This window comes from Argiope bruennichi, chromosome 10 (assembly GCF_947563725.1).
Source record: "Argiope bruennichi chromosome 10, qqArgBrue1.1, whole genome shotgun sequence".
NCBI classification, from domain to species: domain Eukaryota; kingdom Metazoa; phylum Arthropoda; class Arachnida; order Araneae; family Araneidae; genus Argiope; species Argiope bruennichi.
Genome location: NC_079160.1, coordinates 90,449,214 through 90,476,363, shown reverse-complemented (window position 1 = coordinate 90,476,363; position 27,150 = coordinate 90,449,214). Strand labels below are relative to the sequence as shown.

Sequence of the window (27,150 nt, the reverse complement as noted above, 5' to 3'; positions counted from 1 at the left end):
AAATAGATGAAAAATAAACCAAAAAATTTAAACTTTGCATATTAGTGAAGATTGAAATTAAAATGAAATCACATAACCCTAAGAAATATTCTTGAGCAATGGTATTCAATTTTCTTAGCTCATTCAAAATACAGAAGGAAAAAAGAAAAAACAACATTAGAAAATACAAATGTTTTTAAACATCTGCTAAGTTATTAGAATTTGACTCGGTAATGGGGGGGGGGATTCATCAGGCTATATTTTCAGATTTTTTTTTAAATCTTCTGAAATTTTTAATTAAATTATTAAACTTATATCTTATATACTTTTCTTGTATAAGATTTTTATATAAGATGTTATAATAATGAAGATAAAGAAAAGTAATGGAATTAATTCATAAGATTAAACTCAGTTTATTGTTACACACATTGCTATTTCTTTTATTTCTAATATAATACTTATTCATTTAAAACCGGCGATCTTTTACGTTTCAATTCTATTTCTTTACTTTGTAAAGAAAAAAGTTTTAAAAAAGGAATAAGTTTTAGAAATGAATATATACTGTAAAATTTTTTTCATTTTCTTGCAATAACTTTTTAGCAAAATAATTTTAAATGATTCTGAACGAAACCTTGGTGATTATATTCGTCTTCAGAGAACCACATTTCACTCATAATTACAATGGAACATATTTGCATATGGAACAGATTTAATTGTTGGTTAATAAAGAAATACATAAAAGTATTAGATTTTTTAAAGAATTCCTTTATTTCAGGGATATATACAATACTAAAATGGCATCAGATAAATGGAATTGCAATATATACATTAGTAAATACACATCACTAACAATAATAATTACAAAAAACAACGCAATGGAAACTAGTAGTTGTTCTGGAAAATAAAACGTTTTCCAGCAAGTTGGTAATGCAGTGATAATTGGCATTGTTTGCACAGCTAGATAATATCTCTATTTATAATTTTTCCAAATATAAACCTATAATAAAACTGAAACATTTTTTTGCTAATATTATTTGTAAGGGTTATTGTGTAAATTTTTTTAAAGAAATAAAGACCCCCGATTTTTTACTTGCAAATAAATTTGACTCAATGTTTGAAGACAAACATAGTTGGCAAAAACGCTTATTGCATTCGTTATTAGTCATTAGCTGAAAAAAAAAAAAAGAAAAAAAAGAAAGAAAGAAAGAAAAAATCCCAATTCTGGGTTGTGCATTAAATTGTAAAATTTAAAATCAATGAATTATAAGATTGTATTCATTGAGATTCGCTTATAACTAGAAACTAATTAAACATTCCTAGAAATTTTCTTCATTGCATGGTTTAATCTTTAATTATAAGCGCTTATATATGAATCTGAGAACAAAAATTCCCAAAGATTCTAAGAGATCTTTATCAAATAGAATATATGTGGATTTAAGATAAAAAATTAAAATAATTTTAATATGCTAAAAAAAATATACCAGAGAAATGCATAATAGTGCAAAACAAAATAAGCCAAGGAAATAAACATAATCTGCATCCTGATTCCTGCAAGTTAAGAATGAAACTTTACAAACCAATGAAAAAAGGATTATTATCGGTTTATCGGTTATCAAATGTACTTTTTCCATATAAAAGTATCAGACTTTAGTACTAATTAGAAAAATACAAAGGAGCAATAAAATATTTATTTGATTTAGCAGTGTAAAAATAATGATGTCATTTCAAATTTAATGTAAAGATGATTATTATAATTAAAATCCGAACCATTTGGAGGTAAGCTTACTTTAAATTTTATTAATTTATTATGCGCATTTTTGTTATTTAGTTCCCAAAAGTAGTAAAAGATATCAAGCATATTAATATTTTTATGAATATCATTTGATAAAAAAAAAATTGAAAAAAAGAAAGAAAACATTGGAAACTTTCAATCATTGGATTCCGAAAGGATCCATGCATTCCATTTATGGGAAATATAGAATGAACCATAAAATGAGTTACAAAATTCCATCTTTAGAAACATGGAACAAATTAAGTAAAAATGTGTATCAAAAATTTCGACAATACAAGTAAGTTTACGAACAGGATAAATAAATAGGGCAAAGAGTCATGTGAGGTTTTTTTTGAAAATTTCATTTTCATTATTATTTTATATCAAATATTAAGCTTAATTGAACCTAAAAATTTTCTACAAAAAAACTAAACCTAAAATAAATAGTCACATTCAGTATCAACTAGAACAAACAACGGTGGAATGACTCATCTAATGCTTTGCCGAGTGCGCTTCTGGGCGCTCGTATTGCAAAATGCAAGTCTTTCTAAACAGAACACAGATCTCCTTTTGGATTGGTTGCATTTATTCCGCAAGAGTTGGGCATCACATGGTTATCCAATTTTGGCGAAACATTTTTCTCGCAAACATATACGAATAATACAGTTTTCCCATTATTATTAGTATGACGAAGACTATTTCGATTGCTTTCCCTAGAGAACGATTCGCCATCCATCATACCACACGCAACAGGATTTTCCTTTTCGTGAATATGTAAATGAGAAGCCAAGAAACGTTTCTGAGGAAATTTTCTATCACACACATGACAAGAAAAGATACTTTCATTTCTTTGGTTCTGATGCTGCACATTTAAATTACTTTTAGAATTAAATTCACTTTTCATACCATTCATACTAGGTTTTTCCGTTTTGTGACAAAGTAAATGAGCGGTTAAACCACGTTTCTGGGGAAATTTTTTATTACAAACTTTACAAGTAAAGGGATATTTATTTGTATGGTTCCGATGATATTCCTTTACATTACTTTTATAACAAGATTTGCCCTTTCTGTGAATGCGTAAATGAGAAGTTAAGAAACGTTTCTGTAGAAATTTTCTATTACATACATGACAAGAAAAGATATTTTCATTCCCTTGGTTCTGATTACGCTCATCTGGATTATTTTTATTACAAAATTCACCACTCATATCATAAACGGCAGATTTTTCCTTTTCGTGAATGCGTAAATGAGCAGTGAGACGACGTTTCTGCGGAAATGCTTTATCGCATACATTGCAAGAAAAGGGATTTTCATTTGCATGCGTCCGACAATGATCATTTAAATTACTTTTATAAATAAACACTTTATTGCATATATTACAAGAATAAGGTACTTCATCCGTATGTAATCGATAATGTTCATTTAAATTACCCCTTTGGGAAAATCTTTTGTCGCACACGTCACAGGAATATGGCTTTTCTTTTGTATGAGTGCGAAAATGCAGTCTTAAATTACTTTTATAAGTAAACTGTTTATCGCATACATCACAAGAATAATGTTTCTTATTTGTATGAGACCGATAATGTTCATTTAAATTACCCTTCTGAGAAAATCGTTTGTTGCACACATCACAAACAAAAGGCTTTGTATTGGTGTGAACATTGACATGGCGCATCAAGCTACCTTTATGAGAAAACTGCTTACTGCATACTTCACAGGAAAATGGTTTTTTATTTGAATGGGACCGATAATGCAAATTCAAATTACTCTTCCAAGAAAATTTCTTGCTGCACACATTACAAGAGTACGGCTTTTCTTTAGAATGCATACGAGAGTGCTCATTCAAAACACTTTTATACGAAAATCGTTTAAAGCATACATCGCAGGAATAAGGTTGGTATGAGGAATTTGTATGAGACCGATAATGTTCATTTAAATTACCCTTCTGAGAAAACGCTCTCTTGCAAACATCACAAGAATAAGGTTTTTCTTTAGTATGAGTAAGACAGTGTCGAATCAAGGTACTTTGTCTTGAAAATGCCTTGCCACACACATCACAAACAAACCCATTTTTGTCGGAATGCTTACGGTAATGTTTAGATAAATTACGTTTAATGGAAAATACTTTATCACAAACATTGCAAACAAAAGGTCCTTCGTCAGAATGCATTAAAGAATGCTGGTTTAATTGATGGTTCCGAGAAAACGTCATACCACATACATCACATACGAAATTTTTCTCAGTTTTAGAAGTTGGACTTTTGACGTTTTTATCATCACCTTGAGCAATTGTGTCAGTATCCAATTCTTCAAGATAAAGATCATCACAGATATCTGCATTTGCCATGACAGAGGTTTCCATTCTTTATGTTCTGTCTTTTTGAAAAGAGGCAGAAAATTCTTTTGAACTTAATTTTCAGTTATTGGTTTTCATCTGTACGAAATCGGCAGTAACTTCTTGATTGAGAAATAAAACGAGGGTCCTTCTTTGAAGAGCATCCGGTCATCCCCAGAAGCGATACATCTGGTAAAAAGAATCCGTTTTCAGTATCACTTACTACATTCACACATTTTTATCATTATGTAGTCTCATTTCACAACAAAGCATCATTTATTTCGGGTGAAAAATGTGGAATATATAAACAGTCTTCCCACTTAGACTTTAAAAAATAATTAAACAAATAATTGAAATTTTAATTGATAATACTTGAATACAATCAACAAAATGAATGACGAAAAGCTTTTATATCAGAAAGGTACATCAATGATAAAATATCAGAAGTAAAGATAATACATAAAGTTAATTGAATTTATTTTGAAGTTGAGAAATTCATAATTCAACTAAGAATAAGGAAACAATTAAAATTTCTAAAGCAAATGTTTAGAAAATAATTGTACATTACACGAGTAAAGCAACTATTTAAGAGTTAATTATACAGAATACTATTAAGAACACCTTAAATATAAAGTTTATATACACATTTTTTTTATTTATTATTATTTTTTATTTTTTCGCTTTTGTTATTTATTTATTTTGTCTATTTTTGGATATGTTTTAATAAAAATTCTTTCGATTTATATCATTAAAGGTTTTGCAAAATGAATTCGAAAATGAAAAACATTCAACTGTGCTAAGAAACACAAATAAGATGAAGGTTTTCGATATAAATGAAATTTGCATGAAGATAAATAATAATAATAATACAATGACAAAAAAGTACGAATATCTAATACTGCTAATGATATTCAAATGATTCTTTTTATTTGCTTACTTAGCTACAAAACATAAAAGCTTTTCTCTAAAAGTAGTCATTTCAGGACAACGAACAAAATCTCTATATATAAAACCCTATAACGTACATAGTACAGAAATCACTCTTATTACTTATTGTCAAATGGCGTTTGTAAAGTCAGTAGCAAAGAGTCTAACAATAAAATATGTTTTTAATAATTCAGCTGCATAAATGGCTTAGTTACTTGCATGATTTTTAATTGTAAACAAGCATTGCATTTTTTAAGTTATACATCACCTAATATTAGGGTTCAATACGGATTAACCGATTTAATGAGTAGAAACTCGCATAAATATACGGATGCTTGATGAAATGGGGCGTCCAAATGCTATCTTACACTTTTTAAAGATTGTCGTTACAAAGTTCTTTACATTCTTTTTATTTTCGAACTCCCTTGCATCTATTTATGAAATGAGAAAAACTGGTTTAATGCATTTTAAGATATTTGGCTTTTTAAGTTAAAGCCAGTTTTAAAACGTATTTTATGGAAATAACATTAAAAATCGTACAGAATTAAAATTAATTCATCTTTCCTCAAAATCCCCCCACCATCACCAAAAAAAAAAAAAAAAAAGGAGTGGTAGAATTGGGTTAGTTGGATCAAATGCCAATTGTCTGTATGCTTATAAGTGTCTCATTCCCAAGGAGAATTCACAATTAAATAACCTCTAACAGAAAATTATTCAATAGATATATAGACGAATACAATAGACTCCCAAGTATCCGGCCTCATGTGGCAGACCAGATAAGAAAAAAGACGAATAGGCCAGAGTTATGTGAACTCATTTCTTTGCCCACCAAAACTAGAAGTTACATATTTCATACCAAATCTCACTGTTATAATAGGTATCTCACTTCTTATTGAGTACTAAGCTCTCCATTTATCTCAAGCCACGTAGAATATAATGAGGAAGTTAATTTAGCTGTGAATCGAGTTAATTTAAAATATTGTAATGATATATATGCTTATATACTGCATTGCCCGTTTTATAATTTATCAGATAAAAAGTAAGTTTACGGATATAAACTTTTCACATTTTAACATAAATTCTGTAATGCCTAACTTAAATACAGGAAACATAAACAAAACATTAAAGTAAACCGTAAGGACTAATTTTTAAGAAAATTGATTCAAGCTGATTTTATTTTTCACTGATAAATGATTACACAGATATGAAGAGGTAACCCTAAGATAAGAGCAAAAATTTACAGCTTTTAGTTTTTGAAACAGTCCTTAATAGATAACTGTGAATTATAGATGACGAGCAGAACGCCAGCTTCCAAAGCTTTGGAAATATTGCCAATGCAAAGCCTTGCTTTCCTCATTTAATTACGATAAAAGAAAATTAGGCCGGATAGTACGGAAGTCGAATTGTCCCGAACCGGAAACTCGAAAATGTACTGTAGTTTTTTTTTTTTTTTTTTTTCCCCTCTCCATCTACGTTATTCTCCGATTCTAATTTCAAAGTTTCTACAAAAAAATTTTCTAAACAACTGCATCCAATAGAAGATTAGGACTTGCCATTTGAATGAGCAAAAAAAAAAAGCTTTTATACGAGAATTTCTTATAACATATATCGCAAGATTCGTTTTTATCAATTCGAGACCGCTCATTTAAATGACTTTTATCATAAAATGCTTTGCTACGTTTATCACAATAATAAAGTTTTTCTCTTCAGTTCAAGACAATTTCGAACCAACATCGTTTTTTTAGAAAATGTTTTGTTATACAAATCACAAACACGATTGTTTTTGTTGAAATGATTACTGTAATACTGATTAGGGTTATTCGTGTGAGAAAATTCCTTAATAAAATGTTCAAGGTTTTTTTCCCCCTAAATATGAATGCAATAATATGAAATTAAATAAATTTTCTGGCAAAAATTTTTATTAGATAATCATAAGTATAAGGTTTTTCATTTGAATGAATTTGAAGATGATGAATCAAATTACATTTTTTTAGAAAATGCTTTATCACACGTATTGCAAACAAAAGGTCAGCTGAATAAATGTTAGAATATATCAAACGAGAGTTTTCTTTTTAATGCCAATTGGACATATCTATAAATGTTTGGGATATTTAATACATTAGCATAACTCTAACAAAATATTTATCATTTGCCTGTGAACTTTTCCCTATAATATAATTTGGAGAAATTTTGTCTTATCAAAGGAAGGCTGAAATCATTTCACAGATGATTTCACTGTTCTGAGTTTTTTCGCATACATTTCAAAATCAGCATGCATTTCTTGATTTTAACGAAAGGAATTGCTTTTTTCGCACATATCTGACCATCATTAAAAAAAAGTTAAGAGAAATCGTTTCCATTCTTTCTTCATTTATTTTCATCTTTTCACCTTTCTAAGTGCGCAATAAAAGTGAGTACTTCTCAGATAGAATTGCTAAAAACAGAATTCCTGTTGGTATTTAAAAAAAAAAAAACTATTATTAAATGAATTTCTAAACTAAATCAATCGACACAATTCCCGAGGAATGACTTGCAATGGTCCCAAAATAAAAAAATAAATGAAAACAATTATTGTTCAAGAAAATAAGTGCATACAAAAAAAAAAAAAAAAAAAAAAACCAAGGTCATTAATTATTTTTATGAAGCAGAAAAGTTATAAATAATTTAAGAGTAAACAAGCATATTTGATTTCCGTTTTCTTTCTACAAAAAAAGGGGGAAGGGACAGTATAAAATAAAGAAGCTGCAATAATTTTGTTTAATTAAACTTCATAATAATCAAAAAGTAATTTGTGTTTTAAGACTATGTGATGTTAAAAAGTATATAGAATGCACATTCTTATTATGGTCCTTAATTTCTAAACCGAAATGAAATCTAATTTCTAAACCGACAGTGAAATCATGAAGCTCTGTATATCCCTATTTGAGATATTTTATATCATCTTAATTTCCACCAAAAGAAAGATCCACCCATCAAAGTAAGTGTTTTCTTGTGGCTACCGTTGATTGGCCTAAAATAATGAAATATAAAGTTTTGTAAATTCTGTTGCTTAACTTGCACTTTAAAATACCTCTTTTTATGGAACAATAACATTCTTCTGCTCTTTAGAATTTTATTCTTTCACATTTTTGAATTTTGCGTTGGAAACTTTATTTCATATACTTTAAATTAAAATTGGAAAACATCTTTCTCAATATTGATAGTACTGTCAATTCTCTACTTGTGAAGTCCACTGAAGTTAAATCTGGTTTAATACATGCTACTGGACAGCAGATTTTATTCCACTTATCTTAAAGTAAAATTTGAAAGCACATCGGTCAATATTTAAGGTACTGTCAGTTTTCTAGTTCAGAAGCAACTGCAAATAATATCCTAATGGCCCTTAAAAACAAAATATAAATCAGACTGATATATTTGTAATATAACTATTTTTCCTGATGAAATTCAAAAGAGTCATTGCACTGCTTCAAAAGCAAATAATACATACCTGTTAAAGTAGAAATTAAAAATCCATCATTATTAACTAAGTTATTTTAATTAATTAAAAACGTTTCTTTTTACCTGATGTTATTTTAAACCTAAACTCATCTAACAAAGCAACTATAAAATTGAAAAAAAACAGATGGTAAAAGGATGATGCAGTAAAGAAAGGATAACACCCAGTTCAATACACACTTTTGGAAAATAAATTCAAAGCAACATAAGAAAATATATAATATATAATTATTTTTTTATATTTTCAGCAAGCATGGCAAAAACAAACATTACAAATTACATAAGCATTATTTATGCAATTAAAAAAATAATTTTTATCTAGTTCCATGCAGAAGAGCAATACAAATATGCAAGGCTATACGAGTAAAACATCAAGTATACTTAAAGAGAAACAAAACACAAATATTTTATTGCAATGTTTACATCTTTCCTTTGATATGAAAATTATTGAAAATCACCACTAAATGCTGCCACTCATATAAAGACACAATTCGATTAAAATTAATTAATAAATTAGAAGTTCATTTCTGGGAATAACATACTGCCATCAGAAATGTATAATTACAAAATTGTAAAACTAATACATCAAAAACTGAATGAAAAATAAATTGTAGAATTTCAACTTAGCAAATGTGTTAAGACTGAAATGAAATGAAAACATATAAACCAAGCCTTGACCAATGGTTTTCATTTTTTTTTTTTTTTTTAATCTCGTTCAAAGATTGAACGTTCAAATTTCCAATGCCTTTTTTTTTTCGGAGGGAGGGAGGAGGTAATCAGGCTTCTTTTGAGATTTTTTAATATTTATAATTAATTTTTTATTTAATTATAAGATTTTATAGTTTTTACGTCATATCTTATAATGAGATAATTTAAAAATTGAACAGTATAGGAAACTACTAAAATTTATTCATAAGTTTAAAATCAGCATATTGTTATACAAATTGCAATGTTTTTCTTGCTTTATTTCTAATAAAATATTTTAAAACCGTAAGTTTCTTCTGTGTCAGTTTTATTTCTATATTTGGCATAACAAAAAAGAAGAAGAAAAGAAAAGGGATAAATTTAAAAGTGAATATATATATTGTAAAATTTTTTCATTTTCTTACAATAACTTTGCAATAAAAAGAATTTGTAATGTTTCTGAACTAAAGCTCGGTTATTATATTTGCCCTTTGAAAACCAATTTTTACAACAAACTGTTTTTACATGAAGCAAATTTAGCTGTTAGTAAATAGAGAAATACGTAAAAGCATCAGATTTCATGTAAAAATTTATTTATTTCAGGAATATACATAATACTAAGATGACATCAGATAAATAGAATTGCAAACATAAATTGGTAACTAAACCGCAGTAACAACATCAATCGAATATACAATGGAAATTAGTAATGGTTCTGGAAAATAAGAAATCTTTCAAACCAAGTTGGTAATGCCTTGGTACTTGACATTGCTCACACAGCTAGATTTAAAGCTCTATTTATAACCCTTTGTAATATAATTCTACAATACACATGATACATTTTTTTTGTTAATATTATTTGTAAAGGTTTTTGAAAGATATTTTTAAGAATAATATCCTCAATTCTTTACTTGCAAATGAATTTGTGACTCATTGTTTGAAAAAGACAAACATAATAAACATTTATTCTTTGTTATTAACCAAAAGAAACTTTATTTTGTGTTATGCGATAGATTGTAGAATATAAAACGAACAAATAATAAGATTGTGCAGATTCAGATTCATTTATATTTGGACAGGAATATACATTTCTAGAAACAAAAGCCATTCCTTCCTGCAAGCAATAACAAATCATAATTGCTTTCGAAAATAAAAATGTTTATGCATCGAAACTTAACAGAAGCATTGAAGGTGGGTTGGGGAGATTATTATATTTAAAGATAATTTTACAGTTTGAGATAATAATAATAAATTAATTAGTCAAACTTACGGCAAACATTTTAAAACAATTGGAATGTTTAAGAAATTTGGAAGAATTTTACATTATGTGAATGTTTTTCTGTGTAGTTTACAGCAATTCTTAGTTTTAAAAGAACTTATTACTTAATTTAGTTTAAAAAACACAAACTTGCATTTAAAAAAATTTATACTTAAAATTTTATAAGAAAAATATTCCCCCAAAAAATAAATTTTAGTTAAAAAAGTTGGCATTAAACCTATTAAGAAATAAAAATAAAATTTAATTAGTATTTATTCATTTCACCAAAAAATAAAAACAATAGCTATAAATAATATTTTCCAAATAATCCAAATTTGATTTTGAGAAGTACTCTAACATTTGATTTAACTCATTTTTCTTCATACAGTGTCCAACCACATCCATTTAATTAACATTGCTTTAATTCTTTATGTAAATCATTATGTATATCAATCAATAGTCAAATTTAATAATAAGTTGATAATTATCTTTATTTCTTTCAGCTGTTATCTTATTTTACTAAAAAATTTAAACAATGAAAAACAAAATTGTTTTCAATATTCATCCAATGCATTTAATTGGAGATTATTTTACCAATTTTTATTTTCTAATATTACTCGTTGTTTGGTCACACAATTCTTTTTCCCCAATACCACACAAATAGTTAATAATTGCAAATAATTAGCTATTATGATAAAATTAGGTATTAAATAAATTATCTTGATATAAATGTGAAATTAATTACTGTGGGTATTTTGAAACAAAATTAAAGAAATTAGGTCAATCTTTTCCCCTAGTCGGAAAAATTGTCATATCCTCAGCCAAAAGAGTTTATCTTAAATTTATGGAAAATGAAGGAAATAAGCAAAAAAATGTTTTAAAAATTCTATTTTTAGGAACATGAAACAAATTAAATAGCATACATTAAAAAATTTTGGTATAAATTACTTACAGAATATATATATATATATATATATATATATATATATATATATATATATATATATATATATAAACAGAACCAAGTGTCAAAGCAGAATTTTTTGAAAAAATTATTTTTTTAAAATTTGTAACCTGTTATATTGTTTCTTTATTTATATTATTTGTAATCAGAAATATAATATAAAGGAGAACTTAAACAAAAATAAATAATCACGCTCAGTATCTACTAGAATAATCAACACTGGAAATGTTTGCTGTAGAAAAGGCAAACCTATCTAAACAGAGCACACATTTTTTTTGTTGAATATTTTAAAATATTTTAATAAATTAACTAGAGTTGGAAAATGCATTGTTATGCAATTTTTAAGCATCCTTTTTAAACAAATATGTACAAATAATAACTTTTCCATTATTATGAGTATGATCAAGACTATTCTGACTGCCTTCAGTAGAGAATGACTCACCACTTTTATCATAAGCAGCTGGGTTTTCCTTCCCATGAATATGTAAATGAGAAGTTAAAAAACGTTTTTGAGAAAATTTTCTATTACATATATGACAAGAAAAAATATTTTCATTTCTTTGATTCAGATGATGCTCATCTAAATTATTTTTATAACTAAATTTACTTTTTGTATCACCAATAACAAATTGCTCCTTTTCATGAGTAAGTAAATGAGCAATTAAATAATGTTTCTGAGAAAACTTTTTAACACACACATTACATGGAAAGAGGCCTTTATTTGCAGGGTTTTGATGATGCTCACTTAAATTACTTTTGTAACAAGAATTGTCCTTTTTGTGAGTAAGTAAATGATCATTTAAACTTCGTTTATAAATAAATGTTTTACTGCACAAATCACAAGAAAAGGGTAATTCATTCGTATGTATTTGATAATGTTCATTTAAATTACCCTTGTGAGAAAATCCTTTGTTGCACACATCACAGGAATAGGGTTTTTCTTTTGTGTGAATACGATAATGAAGCTTTAAATTACTTATAAAAGAAAATTTTCTATCACACACCTCACAAGAATAAGGTCTTTCATTTGTATGAGATCGATAATGTTTAGTCAAATTACTTTTCTGTGAAAATCGTTTGTTACAAACATCACAAAGATAAGGCTTTTCTTTTGTATGAGTGCGGAAATGCCGCATCAAGCCATTTCTATGAGTAAACTGTTTACTGCATACTTCACAGGAAAACGATTTTTTATTTGAATGAGATCGATAATGCTCATTTAAATTACTCTTCCAAGAAAATTTCATATTGCACAGATTGCAAGAAAAAGGCTTTTCTTTAGTATGTGTTCGATAATGCTCATTTAAAAAACTTTTATAAAGAAACTGCTTACTGCATACATCACAAGAAAAAGGTTTGTACGAGGAATTTGCATGAGACCGGTAATGTACATTTAAATTACCCTTCTGAGAAAAAGTTCTGTTGCAAACATCGCAAGAATAAGGTTTTTCTTCTGTATGAATACGGCAATGGCGAATCAAAATACCTTTTTTAAAAAATGCTTTGCCACATATATCACAAACAAAAGGTCTTTCATCAGAGTGAGAGTGAACTGAAGAATGCTGGGTTAGTAGCCAATTCCGAGAAAATGTCTTACCACACATGTCACATGTGAATTTTTTCTCTTTTTTGGGAGTCAGACTTTCAATGTTTTTACTAACATCTTGAGCAACTGTACCAGTATCCAATTCTTTAACATAGAGATCACCACAGATATTATCTGTATCTGCCATTATACAGGTTTCTGTGCTTTATGTTCTGTCTTAATATCCTTTCAAAAAAAGGTTGAAAATTCTTTTGAACTGAACTTTCAATGACTGTTTTTCATCTGTATAGATTCAGCAGAAGTCTCTTGATTAAGAAAAAAATGAGCAATTTTCTTTGAAAAGCATCTGGTCATCTTCAAAAGCAATATATCTGGTAAAAAGAATCCGTTTTCAGTGACACTTTCTATTTTTACACATTTTTAATAATCATTTTATCACAAAGCATCATCGATTTCGGGTTGAAAATTTAAAATATATAAATAGTCTTCCCCTTGAATTAAAAAAAAATAATAATTAAACAGATTCTTTAAATAAATGAATCAATACATTCTCTGAGAAACTTATTAAGTAAATGATGAAAAGATATCACAATGATAAAAGAAATAGGCTAATGAATGGCTACTGAGATAGCACATATATTAACCGAGTTTATTATGAAATTGAGAAATTTATAATTCAGTTAAGAACAAGAAAACATTTAAATTTTTGTTTGAAACAAATGTATTAAAAAATCATTTTACATTACAGGACTCACAGGAAGTTTTAGAGTTAATTATACAGCAAGCTTTATGAAAAGATGATATATGCAAATTTTATAATATTTTTATCTGCTTTAGTAATTGTTTTTCATCTATTTTTGCAAAGCTTCAGGTGAATATCATCAGACATTTTGCAAAATAAATTAAATAAGGAAAAACATTTAATAATGCTAAGAAATATAATAGAAATTTAGGCTTTTCAATAAAGGTTTTTGTTATATAGCTGAAATTTGAATGAAGAGGTGGGGGGGGGGGATATAATGATCAAAAAGTATAAGTGTAAAATATTACAGCAGCAAATGATATTAAAAGTATTCATTTCATTTGTTAGCCTAGATTTAAAACACAAAATATTTTCTTTAAATGTAGTAGCTACAGAGCAATGAACAAAATATATATTAAAACAGATAATACTGAAATAATTTTCTTAGATTTGCAAACTGTATTTTTATGTATCAATCGCAATTTAGTAAAACATAAGAATAAAATTACATAACAAGAGCTTGAGTTTCTCAAGTCAGCAGCAAAGTTGTAACAATAAAGTACTTACATAAATTACTTAAATATTAAAAGTATAGTTTTAATTTAGAGGCAGATTATATTTCATATATAACAACAAAATTGGCATTCTCTTTTTTAACTTAAAAATCATTTCATCTTAAGGATATTTAATATTGAACATCTGAGTAGAAGCCCACATAAACATATCAATGCTTGATAAAATTAGGGTGCTGAAATATTATCTTCAAGCTTATTTCAAAGCTTGTTATTACAGTGCTTAACATATTTTTCTAAAATATATATATTCTATTTAATTTCATTCTTATATTTACTAATAAAATGAGAAAAACTGAAGAATGTGTTTCCTATTGTTAATGCACTCCTCTGTGTTCCTAATGCACTTTCAGTTACTTGATTAAAAATTCTTTTTAGATTAAAACCAATCTTAAAAGATGACTTTAAAAGCAAACTTAAAAAGCAGATGTTATTAGTTCATTTTTCACTAGAAAAATAACCCCAAAAAATCCTCAAAAGAAAATGTGACAGAACTGGTTGAGTTGAATCCAATGTCACAGAGTGAAAATAATATTGTTTTTCAATATTTGCACAGATTTTATTATAAACTAGCCGCCTTTGGCAACCAGCTGGTTCGCCAATCTTAATGCTCATTAAAGTTTTAATAATTAAATATTTCATGTAATTCCTACTTTAATAGCTTCTTCCTTAAAATATTTCAAAACTTGAGAAATTTTGATAGTCATATAATTCACTCATAATATTATAAAGGCCTTCAGTCATAACGTAATATGTATCTCTCTAATTTTCTGTTAGCTCCTGTAGAATTTATGCTTTAAATTAAAGTGGAAATGATTAATCTGCAATTAATATAATAATATTTTTTACAGAAATAAAGCATTTTTTTAATAATATGATTACTGAAAACAGAGTCACTGAGCATTTAAACCTTATGGGCACTAAAGAATATATTTCTTAATTTATGTAATATCTCAAGAACTTGACAACAAAATTTTCTAAGATTCATCATGAGTAGAACGAATAATAAACAATGTTTGATTTTAAATACATCAAACACTAAGAAAATAAACAGAATCGTTTGAAATAATCGGCCGAAAATATGTTAAGCCTATCCTTGTTAGCGTGGGGAAAAAAACTGAAGCCTTATTCATTTGGCAGAGGAGAAATTAAAAGATTTCTTGGCGGTAAAGTTAGTTTTTAGTTAATAATTAAAATTCTAGTTAAAAATTCAAAAAAAAAAAAAAAAAAGGAACCCCAGGTGCACATTCCCATCTTCCAAGGAATGCATGTGCCAAATTTGGTAGCTGTAGGTCGAATGATCTAGCGTTTAGAGTGCAAAACACATGCACACACACACACACACATTGAGCTTTATATAAGTATAGATTTAATGAAAAATAAACATATCAATTAATAAAATGGAAAAAGAAAAAGTACATATTGCAACTTGAATTGTAAGGACTGAATCAATTTCTTTTCATATAGATAAGAAAGTAGTCTATGATATATGATTTACCTTTTTTACTAATAGTTAACATATCCGAATATTTTAATATTCAAATGAGTTATATGCATGATGAATCCATATTGCTCTAATACTTACAAACATAAAATGAAATGAATACGAGTATAATTTTCATGACTATTTTATGATGTAAGGCTTTTAACTAGCCATCATATTCAGATGAAGCAATGGATTATGTCACTGTGCATTTTGAAACATCTTACAGAGAATCAGAGAGATCTATGAACATCTACCGAGTATAAAAGAAAGATGAAAAATAATAATGGCGATCACTCTATTCTTTAATCATTTCAAAGGACATGATCATTTTTACAGAAGCAGTGTTCTGGGTTTAAATCGGTAATATTTGTAACAATACATTCGAGACCGACTTCCTTTGCGAACATATAAAAAAAAAGAAAGAAAAATAATTTTAAGAAATTCAGGTAAAATCGAATTTTATCTGCAATAATAGGATAGCAATAATCAAGATGGAAATTTTCAAGCCAGAAATAAAATATATAAAAGGGTATTTTAGCTTTCACTTACATAATAGAGAATTTTGCATCCTATAAATACATTAGTGAGGAATAAAAATCTGTTAATAACATGTAGCACCAAAAGCTTTCCTAAATAATTATAAATGTAATCTGACAAAATATTAAATATATTTAATTAGAATTATTGCATCTTAAAGCAAAGAATAGCTCAAAATTTTCAAATTATCAAATGAAACAAAATGCTGATATGGAAAATCTTTTACACAAAACTATTTTCTCTATATTTATGGACATAAAGTATCTCATTTCCAAGGATCCTTTAATGCAAAAAAAATCTCTAAGAGAAAATTATTTAATAAATATTATACAAAGAGTTTTAAATCGGTATCAATCAGATAATCCTATTTAAATAGTTTCTATAAGACTTTTTCCTAAACAAATTCAAGCAACATGCCATTTGAATAAATAAATAAAAATTATTTAACAGACTTTTATACTAGAATTTTTTATTTTAAAGAATGTGAGAACATTTATTTAATCCTTTCACAACTCACCCAACTCAAGATGGCTCCTGGAAGTTCTATTTTAAAGGGCCGTATTTAGCTTGCTTTCTATTTGAAACAAAAAGGTACAGGATATAGAGCAAGTTAAAACTAAGGGTGGTGTCCTTGCTTTACATCCTGAATTCCTCATTTGAAAAAGAAACTAACATTAAAATGGCTCATTAGTATAGCACTCATATATTAATTGGGCTGGGTAATTAGTGAGCGAGTTAAATAACTTATCATAAAATTCTTTACTACATATATCACAAGAATACAGCTTTGCTTTAATACTTTCCTCCAGCTAATTTTTCCTGAAAATGCTTTGCTGTATCACAATAATGTGATATATATATATATATATATATATCCTATTATTTGTTGAAATGATTACTTTAATTTTCATTAGTTATGAGAAAATGCCTTACCACATATATTTCAAACAAAATACCTTTTCCTTTCTATAAATGAGATAATGTGAAATTAAATTAATTTTCTAAGAAAATTCTTTATTGCATACATCACAATAATAAGATTTTCCATTTGAATGAATTTGTTGATTTGAAGTCATGTGATATTTAGAAGAATTTTTTTAAACAAATTGCATGAAAGTAATGCTTTTCATTTAAATATATACAGTGATATTTAATCAAATAACATTTTTATAGAAAATGCTTTATCACATCTATTGTAAACAAAAAGTCTTTCATTTGAACAATATAAAAAATGTTAAACTACACGATTCTTATGAAATGCACACATCACACTCGGGAATTTTCTTTTTAATGAAAATTGAACGTATCTATTAATATTCTGGATATCAGTATTTAATGCATTAACACAGAGATCCATAATTTAATATTTCTTATTTGCCAAGAAACATCTATAGTCTGCAACCTGTAAAATTTTGAGTAATAATGTCTTCTCAGAATAAAAATCATTTCACTGATGATATAATTGTTCCGAGTTTTTCATCCTTTCAGAATCAGCATATAAATTTTTGATTGCAATAAAAAAAATGTTTTCTTATGATAACATCTCATTATCCTCAGAAACCAATACTTCTGATACAGAAAATTTGTTTTCACTATTCCTTTTCCAACTTTACAAGTATATCATAATAGTCAATATCTTTCAAATGGAAGAAGGATATAGATGGAAGATGGATGGATGGATTTCAAGAATGGAAGCAGATTTTCTGCTCTCATTTAAAAACCATAATAAATTATAATTGAAAACCATAAAGGGTTATTCTTAAATGAAATTATTTGATATTACTTCTTAGAAATGAATCATCTCAAATGTTTAATCAGAAATGGTCTTAAGATTTAAAATAAGCTGATTAAAAACAATAACTGATTAAAGAAATAAGTTTTATATAAAGCAAAATTCTTATAAAGCAAAAAGTTATTAATAATTTAGGATTAAACACGAATATTGTATTCTCGTTTTTATTATAAAAAGGGTGGAGGGGAATAAAATAAAGCTGCAGCAATAGTTACGTTTAATTAACACTTCATAGTATTCAAAAAGTAATTAGTGTTTTAAGAAGATGTAATGTTAAAAAATATACAGAGTGTTCACTCTAATAATTGTCCCTAATTTTGAAACCATCAAATAGTCATAGCAATGAAGCTCTGCATATCCCAATTTAAAAGATTTTAAATAATCTTACTCTCCACCAAAAGGTGGAAAGTAGTTCTACCACCCTGTTCAACATGTACTCTTGGAAAGCAAATTCTAAGCAATATAAAAAACTGCACAACATACATTTTTAAAAAATATATCTTCAGCAGGTATGGCAGAAGCAGACATCCAGAATTAATTTTATAAGGAATCCTTAAGGAATTTAAAGAATATTTTTATGTAATTGCATGCAGAAGAGCAATGCAAACATGCAAGGTCACGCAAGACAAAGTAAAACACCAAATATATTAAAAGAAAAACCAAAACAAATATTTTATTGCAAAGTTTTCATTTTTTTACTGATAACAAAATTATAGAAATTAACAACAAATTATAGACTCCTTCAAAAGTTTGAATATAGAATTTTTGTTAACATGAAATACAATTTTGTCAAGTCTTCGTCAAATAGATAACGTAGCAGTTTTGAATATGTTATTATTTAAATTGCTTTTCCATTAATCTACATATTCCAAATACATAATTGAATATAAATATGTATGCACAATAGGTGAAATCATAACCAATATAATATATATATATATTTTTTTTTTTCATAAGGAAAACGATTTTGGTATCAATATGATATTGAGATGAGACAAAGTCTCAATATCATGTGTATTTTTAAAAAGCACATTCATAAAATAATAAAATAAAAATTTATCACTTATTAGAAATCAGTGATGAAAGTTAAATTGGGCAGTTACACCATTCTTATATGTAATTCAATAGATTTTCACTCAAATAAGTAGTAGCTATTCAAACTTAAATCTTTGAATGATTGAACAAGCTTCTACAATATATTGCTTTATTGGCTAGATGTAAAATGCTGAAATCCAAAGCAGGTTAAATCAAAATCTGCCAATAATATTTAAAGAGCATGTGATATACGAGGGAAAGTATGATCATTATAAATTTATTAATATCATAAAACTACATAAAAATTTAGGGCACACAAATATATTTCAAAATTAATATTCATTACATTTTGGTAAAAATAACATAGAAACTTCAAATTCTTTATTTAGATATGATCTACTCAAATTTAAGCAATTTGCTTGGTAGAATCATAAAATACCCAATTACACAGAAAAGATGTTCATTTTATTCTAGATTAATTTTTGCAATATTAAAAAATCTTGGGTCACATACCCCTAAAACTAACAACAACTGACCCAAAGCAGCAATGTTTAACTCAAGTATAGAAATTCTACGAATGGTTCCATAAATATATTATGGTAATTAAGTACACGAGAATAATTTAGAATAAGAATTTATATTTATATATATATATATATATATATATATATAGAGAGAGAGAGAGAGAGAGAGAGAGAGAGATGAATTCGAAAGATGATATAAAAAAATGCATAAATATAATAAAAGATTAAAAAGTTTAGTTCAAAGAAAAATAAGCTATGAATAAGTAGCACTAAATAAAAAAGCAGAATAATAATAGTAAAAGAAAGAAAAAAAAAGTGTCAGCGTCAAAAAAATATTTGAAAAAGACATGAAAAGAATATCATGGAATATTGATTATTATGATTACTAATTGAACAACAAAACATATTCTCTCTCATCCCGATGAGTATTATTCTAAGATCTTCATTCCTTTTTCTTAATTGTAATTTTTAGTTTTTGCATTCATTATTATTAAGCATACAATGAATAAAATAAAAATTAAGAAAATATTTGTCAAAAAAGTTTAAATACCTAAAATTTCACTTTCAACTTAATCTTCCTCAACTCTGTCTATATTCAATAAAATGTATCTTTGTTGTTAGAATTCCATGCCAGATCAAGAGAAGGCAACAGCTACAATTTTTCTAAAAAGAGAAAAATTCTAATATAATTATATATACAGCATTAATTGGCTATGCCAAAGTGACTAATTCTGAATATTATTAAAATTCATTATGATATTTAAAGTTCTCAATTTAAAAAAAATTAAACATTAATATCTCATGTAGAAAATTATATAGAATAAGTAAAAAAATAAGAAGAAAAAATAAAGAAAGAAAAAGGGGAAACAAAGAGAAAATAGTAAGAGGGAAAAAACTAAAATGATTCAAAATTATGCGATTACCAAACAGGATCAGGCTATCATACAGCATCATTTATGATGAGGACTCAATTATGAAACCTGCAGTTAGCTGCCTTAGGGCTTTATAGCTCACAGAAATTTATTTTTCTTTTATAGTTTTCTGGATAATTTAAGTTTGTACTTTCATTTCATGAGAGAAGTTACACTTATTCAAGCGAAATAAAGATTTTTTTTTGTTTTTAATCAGTATTTTCAGGTTTTTAAAAAAATATTTTTTAGTACTGGTTGATTACTTTGGAAGTCAACAGAAATTTGGTAATAAAATTTTTAAATTGAGTAATTCTATCAATTACTTTGTTTAAAATTGCTTCTGAATTTAAATTTTTTTATATCGAAGATACTGAAATCTGCTCTCTAAACAATAACTTAAGTGTTTAGTAGTTTCTAATTTTCACCATATTTACAGTTGTCAAAAATTTTGTAAATAAAACTTGATTCAAAATCAGAAAATAATTTATTTTAATCCTCAGTAAATAGCAACATATTTCGAGATTTGGCCAGGAAAGAACAGCACCCTGAAGTTTCTATTGCATAAAGTCTTCTAAGGTGCAATACAGGCATAAAATTCTGGTGATGGTTAGATTCTGTAAAGCTTGTTCTACTCCAGAGCTATTGTGAAGTTTAATCAGTTGCAGAAAAAGGCATATCAACTAAAGCTGCAATACAGTTTTGCAGATATATTTCATTACATTTGCATTCATTACAATTTACTCTAGTCGGATCTTTTTTTAAAAAAAACATTTCACTTTCAAATTCTTCGGCATTAATAATTTGTCTACAAACAACTAAAATGCTTTGTTCTTCAACATTATTATTCTGTTAAAATCTAATTTTTTATCATCTCTGTTTGAAACAACACCCATAAATATTAACGTGCAGATGAATTCTTTTTATGGACACTAATACAATAACAACAAAATGGGATACCTTACGTTATTGATTTACCTGATTTGAAGCCGAATCAAATTTTAAAGGAATTGAATAAGAAAATTACTTCGATCTTCCGATTTTCTCGCAATAATATCTATGCAACTAATTACGAGATCATTACATCAAAACGTATGTTTAGTCTCCAAATTTCCAATTAGTTTATGATATATTTAAAAAGCAAAATATAGCTGTTTCTCCGCCATTGTTACGCTGAATCGTTCTTCCTGCACATGTATAAGGATCCGGATCTACAAATTGAACGTCTGTGAGCAAATTTCTCCAAATTCTTGTGATACATTCCTTTCACTCCCCAGGCGCCGTCTATTGGCAGAATATAGAACTAAAGTGAACATTTTAAAGAAATGACTTTTTTTTTAATTCAAATTTTCAGAAAATGGTTTACACCAATAAATAAATTAAATTAATAGTTTTAAAAAAAATTAAAATTAAAAAGTAAGCTGAAATAGATAAATTAATTCAATCACACGTTACTTAAAATAGTAAATTAAGTATTAATTACAATTAATAAAGTTTATATTTAATAATGATTAAAATTTTTAATTATATGATTGAAATAACATATATTTGGAATGAATATTTCAAAATTACAATAGCAAAACTATTTGTTATTCAAAAAATCGTGGATTATGCATCTCTACACTTCTCTGGAGAAATAGTGTTTCTGTTGTTATCGTATCAAATTACCAATCTGTTAACTGCGTTTTGTAATTGTCACTATTAGATCCGGTTTTTACTCCCGGTAGTAAAACTATTGGCACGCTGCCAAAAGTGACGGAGTTGTCCTACCGAGGTTATAAAACGAAATCGCAGTTTGTTATCGTTATCATAACGTGTTAGTCATTCTGTCACTGAGTGTGCCGATTCATTAGTATTCGTTCTTTGTTTCAAGAGGAAAGAAGGATTAACGATTGTCAGCGAGTGATTCACTTTGAAGAAAACTCTTACAGGCCTTATTTTTATTTATTTTCTTATTTAATCTCTTTAAGAAAATTTGTAATAATTTTTTTCGTTTACTTAAAACTGTTGTTTTTAAGATAGTGCTAATTAGGGTTAATAGTAAACGTACTAATTAGGGTTAAGAGTAAACGAGGAGTTTGATTAGTGTTATTTGATATTTTGTTTTTTCATGTAATAAGTGTATCTAAATTTAATTGCATAGCCTTAAATATTTCTCATTGATTGTTTGTCATATTTTTCTGTTTAATTATAGTGTTAATTAGGGTTAAATAGTGAGAGGAATTTTACTAGTGCTTTTGTCATTTTATTTATTGTCATTCATAAATTTTTTTGAGTACATTGTATAGAAATGTTTTTTAGTGACTAGTTATTTATTGTCTTACAGTAGAAAGTGTATCATTCATGTGGTAGCTAGTAGAATTTGGAAATATCTCAGTATTGTATTGACTTTGCTCTATTTGATCTTGGATTAGCTTATCTGTGTGCATATTATTCAGATATTTATTGCTATTAGTCATTTGTTATAAGGAAATCAGTTTAGAATATATAACTGTGTCACAATGAATATTCTTTTGATTGGAGATTCGATGATTAAACGCTTGGAAGTGCATTTATCTGAGGATTTGGATGTTATTTTTTACCGAGGAACAACCATTGAGAGGTTAACCAGTAGAATTTCTAAAATAAAGAAACACTATGATTGGATTTTAGTGCATGTGGGCACCAATAACATATCAGTTGATAGTGTAGAAATAATACTTCAAAAGTATAGGTCACTGGCTAATGAGATTTTACGAGTCAATCCAAAGGCAAGAATTATTTTCTCCAGTATCATTCCTAGAGATTTTAATTACTTTGAAAATGATTACTGGAAAACTGTTGAACATATAAAAATCTTAAACCATAAGATTGAAGCTGTAAATAAAGCATTAGAAAAGTTGTGCCATAATGAAGATGCTTTTATCTTTTGCAGTTCTAACAAGCCATCCTGGTCTGGTTTCCTGGGAAAAGATGGTTTACATCCTAATAAAAGTGGTGATCTTCGCTTGGCCAATTATTTCTGTAGGTTTTTAAAGAAATGCATTTCTTCAGATAATGCATCTCGAAAGGTATGTATGAATATTATTGTTTATATGGAATTTATAATAATATTTATTTTTTAAGTACTGATGAAAGTTGGAAAAATATTTGTATTTATTTTGACTTTTGTTTAACTTTTGTAGAGGAAAAATTGCCAGTTGATCACCTCGGGATATATTTTGGATTCTTTGGAGTTTCCTCCATTGCCTTCCTGTGATCAGCCTTCATTTTCATCATCATGGCCACAGCATTCTGGTGCTGCTGTGCCTTGTAGCGAGGTACCAACTTTTGTTGACCCAGTTCCTTCATATGTTTCTTCTTTTCCATCAGCTTCTCAAAAGGTATGTGTATGTGTATATATATATATATATATATATATATAATATAAATGCATCTGTTATCTGATTATTTATAATTTATATTGATATTTTTAATGTCCAGAGTTGTTTTAAAAGACCTGTTATTCCTTTTTCTTATATAATTTTTACAGGATCAAAAATGCCAATCAGTTGCTCCTAAATTCATTTTGGATTCTACTGAGTTTCCTGCATTGTCTTCCTCAAGGCAATCTTCATTTTTATCATCTTGGTCTAAACATCCTGCTTCTTGGCCTTTGGCACGGCCATCTGTTTCAGCTTGTGCAGTCTCAACCGCTTCTTGCTCTCTTCCACCCTCTCCGCCTGTGCCTCGCTCTCTCCCAGCCTCTCTGCCTGTGCCTCGCTCTCTCCCAGCCTCTCTGCCTGTGCCTCGCTCTCTCCCAGCCTCTCTGCCTGTGCCTCGCTCTCTCCCAGCCTCTCTGCCTGTGCCTCCTACTGGTCATGTTCAATTTCTTATACCTATTGCTTCTTATATGCCTATGGTTCAGTTCGTGCCATTCCATTCTGTTGCTGTGTCCTATCCTCCATTTTATGTACCTGTTGTTCCACCATTTCTACCTGCTGCTGTTTCCTCTCTTCCAACATGCAGTCAGTCAGTTGTTGCATGCACTCTGCAAACCCACTCTGAACCAGAACCTGCTCGCACATCCCCAGTCCACTCTGAACAGAACCTGCTCGCACATCCCCAGTCCACTCTAAACCAGAACCTGCTCGCACATCTCCAGTCCACTCTAAACCAGAACCTGCTCGCACATCTCCAGTCCACTCTGAACCAGAACCTGCTCGCACATCTCCAGTCCACTCTGAACCAGAACCTGCTCGCACATCTCCAGTCCACTCTGAACCAGAAGCTTCTCGCATTTCCCCAGCCCAGTGTCGGCCAGCATGTCCTTCTAACAAACTTGGAAAAGCAAGAATTACTAAGATAAGTAAAAATATTTTTTCAAAATGTGACAAAAATATCTATGGAAATGTTATTTGCAGTATTCCTACAACAAATAAATTTGCAGGGTTACTAGATGATTGTAAAGAAGAAAATAGGACAGATATAGTTTTGGCTCTAAATTTAAAAAAAATAAATATCACTGGAGGAGGTACTCAAAATTTCTCATATTCAAAGACTTGTGATTATTGTTCGAAAACTTATATGTCCAAGTCATCATTTTCAAAGCATTTAAGAAAATATAAATGTGTAGAACGCGTTAAGAGTACTTACCCTAAAAAATGTGAGGTATGCTTAAAATTTTATTCCTCGAGATCCTCTTTTGCAAATCATTTAAAACGCTGTCAACCAAAGATTTGTGATGTTTTACCAAAAAGCAATTGCAATAATTTATTGGAGGCTAGTGTTAGCTCTCAAGCAGAAATTGTAAAAAAGCCCAAATTATGTTTAGTGCCAGTCAAAACAACTTTAGATAATCAGCATTTAACTGATAAATGTGAAAATTCTCCCCAGTTGTGTCTAGAGTGTGGTAGATTTTATAGTGGTAATGAATATTTTAATGAACACACAAAAAGATGTACTGGTGACAAGAAGCATGAATTGTATTTTTGCACAGAATGTGATAAAGCTTATGTTAGTGTATGGAATTTAAATAAGCATCTTAATGTTGTGCATGACATTAAAAACATCAAAACTTATTCTTTCAATTCTATTTCAAGTTTTAAAATTTGGTTAGAATCTGAAACTGTTGGTACTCATACTTATTTTAAAAAATCAACTGGGAAAAAAATATGCGGTGAGAAAACATTCTATTATTATTCTTGTCAATTTTTTCATCCGTCATATCAATCAAGGATTAATTCAAGAGCAGAGCGAAACGGTAAACGTAAAAATAAAAAGGGGGTAATTCCTTTCAATATAAGTTGTCCTGTTAAGATCTGTGTATGTGAACAAAAGAATTTGATATTGGTTACATATTATTCCATTCATAACCATCAAGTCAGTTACGAGAACACTAAATATCACCCCCTTAAAGAAAGTTCACGTGATTTAATTAAATCTTACTTATTACTTTCCTTTCCCATTTCAAAAATTATAAGTTTATTACGTGGTGATGTAGGATGTCGAGATAATAGAAATTTTTTTCCTACAAAGGAAGCCTTCATATCTCGTAAAACTATACATAATTATTTAAGGCGCTTACGCAATTCAATTCAGCCAGCCAATGATGCTATGTCTGTTTCTTGTATGGTAGAGGAATTAAGGTAAGAGCCATACAATCCTATTTTAATTTTTAAATTGCAGAAGTCGAAAACAATTTGGGGCCCTGCACATTTAGATAATTTGCAAAACTATGAAAGTTCTTTTGCATTAGGTTTACAGACTAAAGCACAAAAAGATATGTTAGTTAAGCATTCAGATAAAATTCTTTGTATTGATGCAACTCATGGCACAAACTTTTATGACTTTTATCTTCTTTCTCTGCATGTTCAGGATGAGTATGGTCAAGGTTATCCAGTTGCACATTTTATCACTAATGATTTAGATTAATATACCTTAATTGCTTTATTTTCAAGTTTACATTGTCGAATTCCTGACCTGAATGTAAATACTGTAATGACTGATGATGATGGTTATTCCTTTAAAGCATTTAATTCTGTATTTGGTCCAAATATAAAGCATCTACTATGCCAATGGCACGTTTTTCGCACTTGGAAAAGGCAGTTATCTTCAAAAGTATGTGATAAGTTTTTCCATCAAAAAATGTTAGATGAGTTATTAAAAATAATCAAGGAAGTGTCTGAAATAAATTTTGAAAATAAACTTTTAATGTTTATCAACAGCAATTCAAATGAATGCCGAAATTTTATTGATTATTTTGTTAGAAATTATTCTGGGAGAAAAGAATTATGGGCAACCTGTTTTAGACAATTTCCACATGGTAATACTAATACTAACAATTATTGCGAATCTTTTCACAATCAGTTAAAAACAATATATCTTGAGCGTAAGTATAATAGGCGAATAGATGATCTTGTTTCAACTCTTTTGGAAATGGAAAGGGATCGATTTTTAAAATATTCTTGTAATGTTATTAATAATATTCCTACTCATTCCAAGTTCACTAAAACTGTTAAAGAGAAACATGACAGGGCTGTAAAGATTCAGAATACAGATGTCATTGAATATGACAATCATTGGGAGGTTAAATCTCAATCTGTAAAAGGAAAGATATATGTAGTAAGAAAAATTG

The 27,150-nt window shown here is 28.0% G+C and overlaps 2 protein-coding genes across 5 annotated transcripts; one reads left to right on the top strand and one right to left on the bottom strand.

Moving 5' to 3' along the window:
- Positions 1-1,750: 1,750 nt before the first annotated feature.
- LOC129988241 (gastrula zinc finger protein XlCGF57.1-like) lies at positions 1,751-21,826 on the bottom strand. Of its 4 annotated transcripts, none has more exons than XM_056096418.1 (3): positions 21,516-21,826; positions 20,198-20,310; positions 1,751-4,274 (listed from the first exon to the last, which is right to left on the bottom strand). In XM_056096418.1, the coding sequence occupies exon 3, from the start codon at positions 4,110-4,112 to the stop codon at positions 2,298-2,300; it is 1,815 nt and encodes a 604-aa protein (XP_055952393.1). In that variant the 5' UTR covers positions 4,113-4,274; positions 20,198-20,310; positions 21,516-21,826; the 3' UTR covers positions 1,751-2,297. The 4 variants fall into 4 exon arrangements, with proteins under 4 accessions (XP_055952393.1, XP_055952391.1, XP_055952392.1 ...); XM_056096416.1 differs by having other exon boundaries at positions 21,534-21,826; XM_056096417.1 differs by having other exon boundaries at positions 21,583-21,826.
- Positions 21,827-22,766: 940 nt separating this feature from the next.
- LOC129987411 (uncharacterized) lies at positions 22,767-25,289 on the top strand. Its single transcript, XM_056095385.1, has 3 exons — positions 22,767-23,605; positions 23,720-23,917; positions 24,067-25,289. Exons 1-3 carry the CDS (start codon positions 23,057-23,059, stop codon positions 24,880-24,882), a joined length of 1,563 nt encoding a protein of 520 aa, XP_055951360.1. The 5' UTR covers positions 22,767-23,056; the 3' UTR covers positions 24,883-25,289.
- The last annotated feature ends 1,861 nt before the right edge of the window (positions 25,290-27,150 follow it).